Raw genomic sequence first — 12382 nt, forward strand, 5'->3', positions numbered from 1 at the left:
GGGAGGTAATTTAGTAATTCTGGATGAAATCCTGGACGATTGAAGTAGGTGGCAAAACTCCCATTCATACCCATGGGGCCAGGATTTTATCCACTTTAGACATATAAGTTCATACAAATATACGTTTGTCAATTATGTGTATTTAGAAAAGACCTTTTACATCCTGTTACTATTACAGATGAATAATTTTACAATACTCAATTTCATGTTCTGCAGTGGTTTTTATGAACTAATTTTACCTGTACTGACTACAATTCCTAACAATGTGATACATCTTATCTGCAAATAAGCTGTGATAAAATGCCAGTCATACATCCTCAATGCACTCCTCGTAATTCACTCAAAGCAGTGGAGCGAGCCTCTATACCCAAGACCTACTGGTGACCTCCTCTGCTTATGGCATGGGTGACCTCATACTATCCAAGCCAGGAGAGGTGAAACCCATCTTGAAAGCTAACCATTTTGTTGTTTCCAGAACGTTGCAGAGCAGGAAGCCTGCTCACGCTTTCCTGCTGATGGAGTTCACATTCCTGGGGCAGGAGCTACCAGTTACCAATCAGTTGGATAATTTCTCTGCAGCTAAGCCAGCCTGCCTACTGATAGGATACCAAATGCTATCACTCTAAAACTGATTACAGGAAGGATAAGAGTTTTATTATTGTTCCAATGGAGCATTTTCAGGTTTTGTATAGCTAGGTATTCTAATGTGCAAAAAAAGAGAAAGCATGAAATGTCTTATGATATGAAAAATAGTAGTTATTGTTCTGTAACATTTTCCAGGCCGTAGACATTTTCATGCATCACACTGTGCTAGACCCACCAGCCCTGTATCTACCGACAGCAACATGAGTGCTGTTGTAATACAGAAGGTCCGACCTGCCAAAAAGCAAAAACACCAGCCAGGACATCTGCGCAGAGAAGTCTACACAGATGGTGAGTCCACTGAAATGGGTAAAAACATCAGTGAACCTTTCTAAATATGCATTCAGTGTGTGTGTGTGTGTGTGTGAAATTTTTCCACAGAGATAACATTACGTTTCAGAATGGAGTGATTTGTGTTTCCTGTTGCTAAACACACCGAACAGATTAATCATTTTAAATGCCAGAGTTCCTTGATACTGTACATTGATGCTTCCACTTCAGAGCTTTGCACCTGTTTTCTATAGTGTCTTAATCGGCTAATTACTGTCATTATTTAGGAGCCCAGATAGCAGAAATGGTACAGTCATTGCAAATAATACATGGTTAGGATTAAAACCTTCATTCACGTGACTGACTATTAAAACCTTCAGAATGAATATTTCCTGGAAAAAAAAAAATTACCATTCAAATGGTGGGCAACACAAATCAATGAATTTTAATCCTGACCACAGCGTTGTTGCAAGTGGTTACTTTGTGAGTAAAAGCAAAATCTAATCATCTTCTCTCATGCCTTCACACACAATATCTACTCTTTCTGAAAAGGTAGTGCTTGTATTCTCTTGGGAGTGTAGGAGGATAATGCAAACATTGTGATGTTGTCTAGAGAGAGCCTTTAATGAAAATGCCTCAGGTGGTGCAGCTTTTATTAAAGCACTACCTTCCAGTTTTATAAAACAACTGACAGGCTTTGTTGGAAATTCATGTAAGATAAATTCTCCAAGACTTAACCCATCTTGACAAGTTTGCTGAATTTGCTAACAGGGGGGAAGGGAAGAAAGGCATCGTTCCCCACCTCCTGGTTCTCTGCAACAACAATCTGATTAGGACTTTCATTACCAGTATGAAATTTTTCAAAGAGGGGCTTCATTTGCCATTATCATATGAAAGCCTAATATTATAGATCCTTATCCAGGGTTACAAGAAGGGAGTTTTGAGCCACTTCTCCCTGCAATTCCTGCCACTCGACAAAAAAATTTAATACAAAGCTCACAGCACGATGAACAGAGGTAATTTAGCAATGAGTGGTTGACCATGCTATTATCTGTATTTTATTCTGAGTATTTTCTCTCACTAGCATCTATCTGATATTAGGCTGCATTAAATACTGGCATGACACAGTGCACCTGGGCCTCTTGGCTTATGCCCAGGCCCCTTCTGTCAGTGAAACCGAGCTGCTGGAATATGATCTGATTTCTAGAGGTTATTACAGTGGTTTTGTGCATGTTTGCTTCTGTGAAAGGACAATACAAGGTGTAAATCCCAAAACTGTACCAGAAATGTTGCATTTATGAGACACTTGTAATGGCATTTTTGCAAGATTTTATGGACGTTTTATTGATTTTTATTCTCCTGAAGAGAATGCTTTTAACTGGATAAATGGCTGAGCATCAAACCTTGATACAAACACAACAGCTAAGACATCAGAAATAAAATCTGAACAGGAGTTTTATGTGGTATATTTGTTAAACCCAGGAATAAATTAGAGGTGGCCTTCTCTTTGATGACAGGTTTTTGTAAAGGCAATTATACAAAGTTAAATCATGAAGCATAGTGGTTAGATATTGCAGTAGATTTGACAATCATGATCAGTATTTGTTTTGTGTTATATAGGACCTGCTTACCTCAGCATATTTTCTAATTAGATAAAAATTTCTGCTAACCTGTTTAGTGTTCAATACAGTGTGGTCATTCAGGGAACAGCAAATTACGGCTTTAATTTCTGCAGATCTAATCAAACCCGGTTCAAAGGTTGAAGGGCTTTTTTGGGTTTGATTTTTTTAGATTTATTTTTTCCCCCTCAATTCATTTATGTAAGCATATTTTTAACCCTACTGAAGATTTTAACCATTCATTTTAATAGCCATATCTGGTATATTGTCCCTTTAGCATTAGCTATGAAATAACATCTAGTAATTGTTTTCCCTAAGTGGAGAAAACCAATATGGGAATGTGAAAGAAACACTGAAGCACAAGTGACCTTTCCCAGATTTAGTTAGGTTTTTCTATTGGCCTAATGTCATACCATTACTTACCTTTTTTATAAAGGAGTACCTGATACAAGGGAGTTTTTTTCCTCATAGTGGATGAACATGCGTGTGTTTGTGGTAGTGCAAAGCAGATATTCTGAATTTAAGCATCTGTTGGTGGTTAGAAGCATTTTAATAAATACTAAAATAAAAATAAATATAAGTAAGTATATCTAATTTGTATAAATATATACATAAATATAAAAATATTGCTTTGTTTCTTTCTCAGCCTTTTAAAATGGAATTTATGTTCACAAATAAAGAATTTTATACTGTCCCCAAATTAGTATTTGGAATTACTAAATCAGTATTTGCTAGCAGTTTCATGAAATACCAATGTCATTAAGAATTACATGATTAGCCGACAGAAAGGATATATAAATAAATTCTTTGCAGAAATGGTTGAAAATTGTGAGTATTATCAGCAGCAGTACATGTAAGTCTGAAAAAATTCTTGTTTTTTTCTTTATACAGCAAAATTTCTGAGAGAGATTGGTATTTATGAAAGTGTGTTTGTTACTAAAGTAGCAGTAAAAGCTGTACTATTACTCTTTGTTAAGCAAAGGTGACCGTTCTCTGATCTACTCTGTTCTGCTCTCTCATCTACTATTGTAGAAGAAGTTACAATTTTGTATTTTCTTCTAACTTTGGTTCAAATCAGATTCTGCTTTATGTGGAACAGGATTTCATCTTAGTTTTTTTGTTCCTTGTCAGTCATCCAGGCAGTGAAGTGTTCTCCATATTTGTTGCTAAAAATCTTTTCTCAGTAGGTGGTAAGGATTAAAATGTATGAATTTTTAATTACTCTTCATCTAGCCTTTTAGAGACTTAACTACTAAGAGTGCATTACAAGACCCAAATAACAGATGTATCCTCCTTCTCAACATTGCCTGACCTACTTACATACTTAATTTCAGAAACCAAATTTTAAAAGAATAGTTTTGTCTTTTCTAAAATGATATATATGAAAGTTTCTTCTGAACAGTCTTGAACTGATTTGGTAGTAGCTACAAGCCCTTACAAGAATTGTAAGAATTTAGATTAAAAGGATAAAAGTATTTTGCCATTGCTTTGATACAGTAGAAATCACTCTATTGACAGTTCACACAAGATTTTAAACCCAAATTTAAGTTCAGTAAGGGTAAGTGTAGAGTCCTGCACCTGAGGAGGAATAACCCCATGCACTAGTACAGGTTAGAGGTTCACCTGCTGGAAGGCAGCTGTATGGATAAGGACCTGGGAATCCTGGTGAACAAGATAATCATGTGCCAGCAGTGTGAACTTATGACCAAGAAGACCAGTGGTATCCTGTGGTGCGTTAAGAAAAGTGTGACTAGAAGGTTGAGAGAGGTTCTTTTCCCACTCTACTCTAGCGATGCCACATCTGGAATACTGTGACCAGTTTTGGATTCCCCACTTCAAGACAAGGAACTACTGGACAGAGTCCAACAAAGAGGATTAGGGCCTGAGGGGCTACGAAGATGATTAGGGGCAGAAGCATCTCTCTTAGGAGCAAAACCTGAGAGACCTCAGGCTGTTTAGCCTGGAGGAGAGAAGGCCAAGAAGGGATCTTATCAATGTTTATAAATGTCAAAAGATATCAAGAGGATGGGTCCAGGCTCTTTTCAGTGATGCCCAGTGACAGGACAAGGGGCAACAAGGACAAAGCAGAGCACAGGAAGTTCTACCTAAACATAAGGAAAAATTTCTTTGATGGGTGAGGGAGCACTGAAACAGGCTGGGCAGAAAGGCTCTCCTATGGAGACTTTCAAACCCCACCTGGACATGTTCCTGGGCAAGGTGATCTAGGTAAACCTGCTTTAGCAGGGCAAATGGACTAGGTGAAACCCAGAGGTCCCATCTGTTGTCTATCATTTTGTGATTCTTTTGTCCTATCTCTGAATGACAAAGGAAAAAAAAATCATAGCTAACTGATTGAGACTGTAACTGAGTTATTTAGCTGTGTTAGAAATGACATAACCTTGTAGCAGCTGAATTTCTCAAAAAAGGCACCTTTGTATCTGCTGACTACTTCCTGGAATTTTCCCTGTGAAATATTAAAGCCATTCTGCATGCCAGCATCATTTGTACTTCTGTCTCCCTCTGCTGTGCACAAATTTCAGCGAGGTAAAATATAAATAGGAATGCAATTCTTACCGTGCCTGAAAAACAGCTGGTTATTGTGAACCATCGTAATTTTCAGATACCTGCACACCTTGCAGTCCTTACTGCTGAATACACTGTGAGATACTTGTACATGTTTGTTTCTGAGTGAGGTTTTGGGGGGTGAAAATTGTTTTGATAAAAGTGTTGCATAATATATGTACATACAAGCAAAACACCCTGCAACCCAACAACCCACTACTGTTACAGATCATACTGAGTTTTGCTGTATTTATTTATTCATCCAGTTATTGTGTACAGTTAGAGCCATATTTCTTAGAAGATAAAACATGAAAATAACCAGTGCATGAATATAGTAGCTAAGGTTATGATGTATAGGAATCTTAAGCAATCCGAAAGCTTTACTGTGTCAGGAACAATCTTGAGTTTTGTATGCCTGCATAAATGTGAAATTGGAAAAAAAGAAAAATCAGTTTGCATCTTCTCCAGTTTTGCATCAAATCTGTAACTCTGTTGCTTTCTTTAGGGTATAACTGTAGAGGTCTACAGCCTAACAGAGCTTCAAAGAGAGTTGCCTAATAAGGCTTACTTCCCTCATTTGTCACTACTTACAATTCATCTTTTTGTGCTTATTTGTGTTTTTTTCCACTTCAGTGCCAAACTAACTTAGCAGCTTATTCTTCCCCACTGGTGTTTTGCTTATCCCATGACTCTTGTATATGTTCTCATTTGGAAAATTATCATCACTCCTTTCAAATGGCATACATATAAGGTTTCCCCTGTAGACCATGCTATGAAACGGCATCCATTAATTGTTTGAGTTATGTGGGAAGCAACAGTAATACACAGACTTGAATGAAACATGTGAGCACAGCTGACCTTTAACAAATACTTCTGAATTCTTTATATTGGTTTGATGTTGCTTTGTGAGTTACTTTTTATTCCTTACAATGGAAGCTTCCGTTTTGCTTTTAATAAGAAGTATGACAGTTTGTACTTGAGGAGGCAGATTGAATCTGGATTTTCTCTGTGATCTGAGCTGTTAAAATAAATACCACAGGGGTGTAATAGTGTTGACCTCTGAATTTTTTTTTCCACTGTAAAGGATTCTTCTTAGTGAGGAGTACTGTGCTATAATGAAGATTTTTATAGTTTCCTTGCAGTTGCAAAATTGTAAAGCGAATATCACTTTTCTTTAGTTATTACTGTACCGTAGAGCTACTGCTGTTTCACAAAAAAATTTATATCGGTGCATCTTTCCTTGCAGTAGTCAAAATTTAACATTATGTTGTTCATTGTCCTGTTTAGGGTTCTTTAATAAATAGTTCACTCCAAGTTGTATTTTGTAGGCTACACAAAAGATGCTGTCTTTCCCTTTGTTATTCAGACAGTGCATTGCTGTGTCACAGCTGTTGGAGACTGATTCCAAGGGTGCCTGAAAAGGCTGATAATAAGTACCTACACCCCCTTTACTTTGGCAGGCTCAACACAGGGGCTGTTCGGTGCTCTGATAACTTAATACAGTAAGTGGGGAATGTAAGACACAAGCTATTGCGTGAACAACTGTGGTTGCAGAAGCCTGCTCTTCTGAGTTTGAGTATCTTCATCCACTTCTGATTCAGTATGTCCTTTTCTGAGAGAAGACATGTTGTAAGTAGGATGTTTTCCTCAGAAAGGAAAATATTGTTTGAATCTCCACAGGATAATGCAAACTTTATCTTGTTTTTTAAATCTTGACCAAGTTGTATAACCACTAGAACCATCACTATCTCTAGCCTTGCTTTTGAGGAACAGTTTAGCTTGATAAACTTGGGCCTAGATCTGACGTAGTCTGTTGCACTAGGCTTTCAAGAAACATGCCACATGCAACTGTGAGGTCTGGGGCAGAATTCATGCTATGTTTTCACCTAGCCAACAATGTTGAATTGTAAGACATTATATAACTCTTCAGACCAATGTTTTTTGGAACAAGTATTGACACTTAAGATCACTTAAGGCCATGAGGCCTTGTGATCTAAATATTCAGACTTGTAGGCGTATAATGATTTAAGCATCTACAGGGCTGGGCAGCCCCCCCCAAGGGAGTTAAGCTAATGCAACAAGAATGATGTTACAGGTCTCATTTATCTGAAGTACGTCCAAATTTAGGTAATATAATTTATGACATCTTGATTCCACTCCAGGTAACTGATAAAATTTCCAGTCTTGTTTAAATCATGTCAAGTGCAGTTCCGAGTTAAGTCAGCAGTTTAACATGGAGGGCGATGCCCAGTAAGATTGCACAGAGCACTGAATCCTGCATCACTATACCTTTCCATAAGGATAGATCAAGTCACTTGTGTTTTCACAGACTCACAGAATCATTCAGGTTGGAAAAAAACCCTGGGATCATCAAGTCCGACCATTAACCCTGCTCTACAAAGTTCATCCCTAAACCATATCCCCAAGCGCTACATCCAAACAACCTTTAAACACATCCAGGTTAATGACTCAACCACCTCCCTGGGCAGCCCATTCTAATGCCTGAGCGCTCTTTCCATGAAAAAATTTTTCATAATGTCCAGTCTAAACATACCCAGTCACAGCTTGAGGCCATTCCCTCTTGTTCAATCACTAATTACCTGTAAGAAGACACCAGGACCAACCTCTCCACAATGTTTTTTCAGGTATTTGTAGAGAACAATGAGGTCTCCCCTCAGCCTCCTCTTCTTCAAACTAAACAGCCCCAGCTCCTTCAGTCACTGTTCCTAAGATTTATTCTCCCAGTCCTTCACCAGCTTGGGTGCCCTCCTCTGCACTCATTCCATCACTTTGATATCTCTCTTGTGACGAGGTGCCCAAAACTGGACGTAATACTAGAGGTGTGGCCTCACCAGTGCTGGGTACAGGGGAACAATCACCTCCCTACTCCTGCTGGACCCTGAAAAAAACCTCTCATAAAACCTCTTTCCATATCTCAATTTATACATGTATGTTAGGTGCCTCTTTTTTTTTTTTTTTCTCCTTTTTCAGGAATACTGCCTTTAGTGTTGGCCAAATTTAGTTACTTTTCAGTGGAAATGTTCTCTTGAATAGATTGCAAATTAGCTGTATATATAGTGATGCTGTTTGAAATGCACAGCTGCTCCTAGAATTTTTGCAGTAGCAGAAAATGAGTGCACATTGTTCTAAAATGCTGAAGTTACATTTTTAATGGTGCTGTTACCTATGTTTTTTTAGCAGTCTCACTTGAAAATATTAATCTTGAAGTATCTTCCTCATCTCATTTTTTTTAACATGTTCTCTTCTATGCTGGTGGTTTGTTCCTACAGCTTTGTTGTGAACAGCTTTTGTATTGTTGCTTCCTTGTTTGACTTACATGTTTGGTTTTTTCCTTCACTTCTTATATTCCACAGATTAGTATTGTTTCCTGATGAACAGTTTACACATTCCAGTTTTCAGTCTTAATGCAGGAACAGAAAAATTTAACTGAGTAAAATACATGTACACCTTATAAATCCTATTTTAAAATATGAAGGATTTTAGAAACTCTCAAGCTGTGTTAATTTAAGGAAATAAGTTCTTATGTGGTTTTTTTTGGTTAGTTGGTTTGGGGTTTTGGGGTTGTTTGGTTTGGGTTTTGGGTTTTTTTGTTTGATTGATTGATTGATTGATTTTTTCTTCCTGGGAGCTTGTTATCTCGTTGATTGGCTGGATTTCTTTCATATCTCATGATATACCCACAGACATCAGGGCTATGTATCTTGGATAAACCTATTATTTTGAAAGAATAATTTAACCTTAAGCAACTATAGCACAAGCTGCTAAGTTAGCAAAAATTGTAAATATCAAGAAAGTTATGTTAATATCTTTAACTCTGTGTTGATATCTATAATTGATGTAATAATACAATACATTTATTACCTCTTTTGGATACAACTTTAAAGAAAATTTTGTGGTTTGAAAAGACAGTGAGAGGTCTTTGCTTTGCATTTTTAATGCTCAAGCTTTGCAAAAATACCCATCTGCAGATGTAACAGTAGCAGAATACCTCTAGACATGGAGAGAGAAAGGCAGAGGGGAGGCTGAAAGTAAATAGGCCATCTTTTTCTTCAGTTCAAGTTAAATATTATCTCTCAGTTTCACTAGTGCATGATGTCATTGTAATTATTATTCTTTCTCAACTTTGTAGACTTGCCACCCCCTCCTTTGCCACCTCCAGCTATAAAATCACCGACCATCCAGTCCAAATCACAGCTGGAGGTGCGGCCGGTCATGTTGCCAAAACTTGCTTCTATAGAAGCGAGGACAGACAGGTCTGCGGAAAGGAAAGGAGCGAGTTACAAGGGGAGGGACGGGCTGGATGCCAGGCAGCATTCAGATGTGCGGACAAATTCCGGAGAGCGGAGAGAATGCCAGGAACAGCAGAATGATGGGAAACTGCGAGGAAATAAAGCACCAAAACGAGAAGGCACACCAGCAAAAACTCATCTTCTTCAAGGTTACTTTTCATCCTCTGAGTTTACTGAAGTGTTGGGTGTCGATGACCAGAGAACAGGCCAGCTTTCTTCAGGTCTCATGCTGCTGGAGTGATTGAAGTTAGATCTGCTGAATTGTCACCATTTATTATAATTATGCAGTGCTAATACAGGTTATGTTGCAGGTTCTCGTTAGGGTAGAATAGAAATAAGAGCTTTTGAAAAGCTTAGCTTTTCCATATACTCATCGTGTGTATACTCATCATGTATATACTCATCAAAGCTAATGCTGATGAAGCCTTAACAGTAATATTCCTCAAGAGCTGTAAGGATCGATACACTTGCCCCTACCATACATTTATAGTCTAGCTATATTTAATCTATCTAATAACAATCTAATTTATAAGGGAAGTGACTGAATTCAGATAGTGGATCTGTAAGTCACATATTTAATGTTTCTACCAAAGAACTGGCACTTGGCCCATTTTTTCCAATTTATAAAGGAGAAAAGGGACGGAAAGATACCTGTTCCTTTTTGAAAAACAAGAAAGCCATAGTAGTAATGCATTAGTTATACACGCTAACTCATATGGCATTATATCAACCAGGTATGATCAATGTAATCTCTTGTATATGGAAACTGCTAAGGTTACTAATTAATGGCACATGATTAATGGAATCTGCCAAGCATTCAGTAAGTCTTTTAACACAGGTTCATACAATTGCATGGTCGTTTCTTCCTACAGGTATCCAGGATCAGGATCAGGGTTATTGGGTAGTAAGTTGCTTAAATGAGCACATTAGTAAGAGGTTGGTTGGTATAGAGAAAATTTATTAGAAGGTTACTTTAGAAAGTAGTGCTTAAATTTTAAAACTTGCGAACTAATTTTGTCTCAAACTCAGTCTGAGCAATGCATGGTCTAACATTTAGTAAGAATGAGCTCCTTGTGAGTGTCGTGCACGTGTTGTCATTTTCTCCTATTCAGTCATGTGAAAAATGTAACAGAAGGGGGATCTTTTTCTTGATTTTCCTGCAGAACATAAGGCAAGTGTCATAAATTAGAATGAAGTGGACAGTAATCATGAATTAGTTTTTCTGTGCTGAATGTTACTATGTGAATGCTATAAATTTCCTTGAGAAAGCTTCCATAATATTATAGGAAGAATGTATTTCATATTAATGTCAGGCATCACTTTAAACCTACTGAGAATCATAAAAAGTAAAATAAATCAACTGCATGCTGAAATTTTAGGACCACAGTATATCTGGGCTTGTAAACATAACAGTGTATGTATTTAATTATACAGAGGACATCCTACCGTATTCTAGACCAACGTTCCCAACATCAAATAATCCTAGAGATCCCAGCTCCTCCAGCTCTATGTCATCAAGAGGATCAGGAGGCAGACAGAGGGCAGATCAAGCAAATATAACACGAAGGAATGTTGCAGAAATGCAAGTGCTGGGAGCGTATGAACAAGAAGAGGAAGAAGAAGAGATGGAGGTAACTACTACTGTACTACTAAACATTAACTAGTAGTACTGATGACTAGTCAATAAGGCTATTTTCTGTGCTTAGACAGGATGCCAAGAAAAAACACTTTTGAATGAGAAATATTTCTCTTCAGACTTATTAGTTCATTTATCTATTAACATTATGACCAATTCAAGAAAATGGACTATAAGAATGTGTCAAAAACATAAAAAACAAGTAATACTTAGCATAGTATAACTGTCACCACAATAAAACCTATGGAACAAAACTTACAGAAATAAAATATTTAAATTTCAAAAGTGAAAATAAAGAACTAGAGCATCTAAGAACACCTTGACATAGCCTTTCACATTTTTTGACAGTTCATGATTCTGGATTTTATTAGATATTAAGGCATTTGTTTTCTGTTCTGCCTTATGATATTCATTCAATTTAAATCTTGATGGTAGAAAGAGTGTCCAGCATGCAGTCATGTTGCTGCATGTAATTAAAAGTAGTAATTATTATGTAAAGGTAACAAATCCCTAAGAGGTGTGTGAAACAAATTTTAGATAATAAAATCAAACACGTAGTCATGTTACTTTTTTTTTTCTTAATACAGGAAACAGAAAGCTGAAGACAACAACATGTACTGTAACAGGCTTTTAAACTCTAATCAGAAAAAAAAAATCACTTAAGATGCCTCAAGTCTGATGATGTTTGACGCCAGAAATAATGTTCAGTGCAATCAGAGTGTACAATTTCTCATTTTTCTTCATACCATCAGAATGCTATTTTTTATTTTTCTCTTTCTTTGTAAACCCTCCTTATTAGAACAGCCTATTCCATAATGCTAAGTGCATCATCTTCACTGCCCAAGAAGGCAGGTAAGCTGCTCTCTTTGGTACTTGGGCCATCTGCTGCTTCTGGAGTAGAACAGACGGGGATTCCAGAGCCTGGGATCCCGAGGTTTCTCCCCAGTGAGGCAGTGCATACTACACTGCTGGTACACCAGTGAGCCAATTAATAACATTGCAAGTAATACAGCATTGATTAAAAAGATCCCCAAAGTGAACACCATGCAGAACATTCTTTTATTCTAGGGGTTACACTGTAGTCTGCTGTTAGTGCAAATGGTATTTTGCAATTTCAATACAGACTGCATGTCTTGTTTTCTGTCAGTCTCTTGCTAACTTTTTGCAGATGATACAGTTTTACAAATGCAAGTAAAATTTCTTTGGGATGATGCGGCTCTTATTGTAAATATGTACTCATTTTAAACCCCCTGTGGTACTTTGATTTGCCTTCCCATTTTCATCATTAACTACATTCTTATTAAAAATGTCCTTTGGGATAGGCAGGAGGTAAGCCAATATGA

At 37.3% G+C, this 12382-nt stretch overlaps 1 protein-coding gene across 1 annotated transcript in view; it reads left to right on the forward strand.

The window, feature by feature from the left end:
* ROBO1 (roundabout guidance receptor 1) overlaps positions 1 to 11641 on the forward strand; it is a 540195-nt gene extending 528554 nt beyond the window's left edge. The window contains exons 28-31 of the mRNA XM_054392605.1: positions 781 to 933; positions 9244 to 9552; positions 10838 to 11034; positions 11627 to 11641. Of these exons, the coding sequence (XP_054248580.1) occupies positions 781 to 933; positions 9244 to 9552; positions 10838 to 11034; positions 11627 to 11641 (674 nt within the window). The remainder of the gene's footprint in view (positions 1 to 780; positions 934 to 9243; positions 9553 to 10837; positions 11035 to 11626) is intronic.
* Positions 11642 to 12382: the final 741 nt, after the last annotated feature.

This window comes from Indicator indicator, chromosome 1 (genome assembly GCF_027791375.1).
Source record: "Indicator indicator isolate 239-I01 chromosome 1, UM_Iind_1.1, whole genome shotgun sequence".
Classification (NCBI taxonomy): Eukaryota; Metazoa; Chordata; class Aves; order Piciformes; family Indicatoridae; genus Indicator; species Indicator indicator.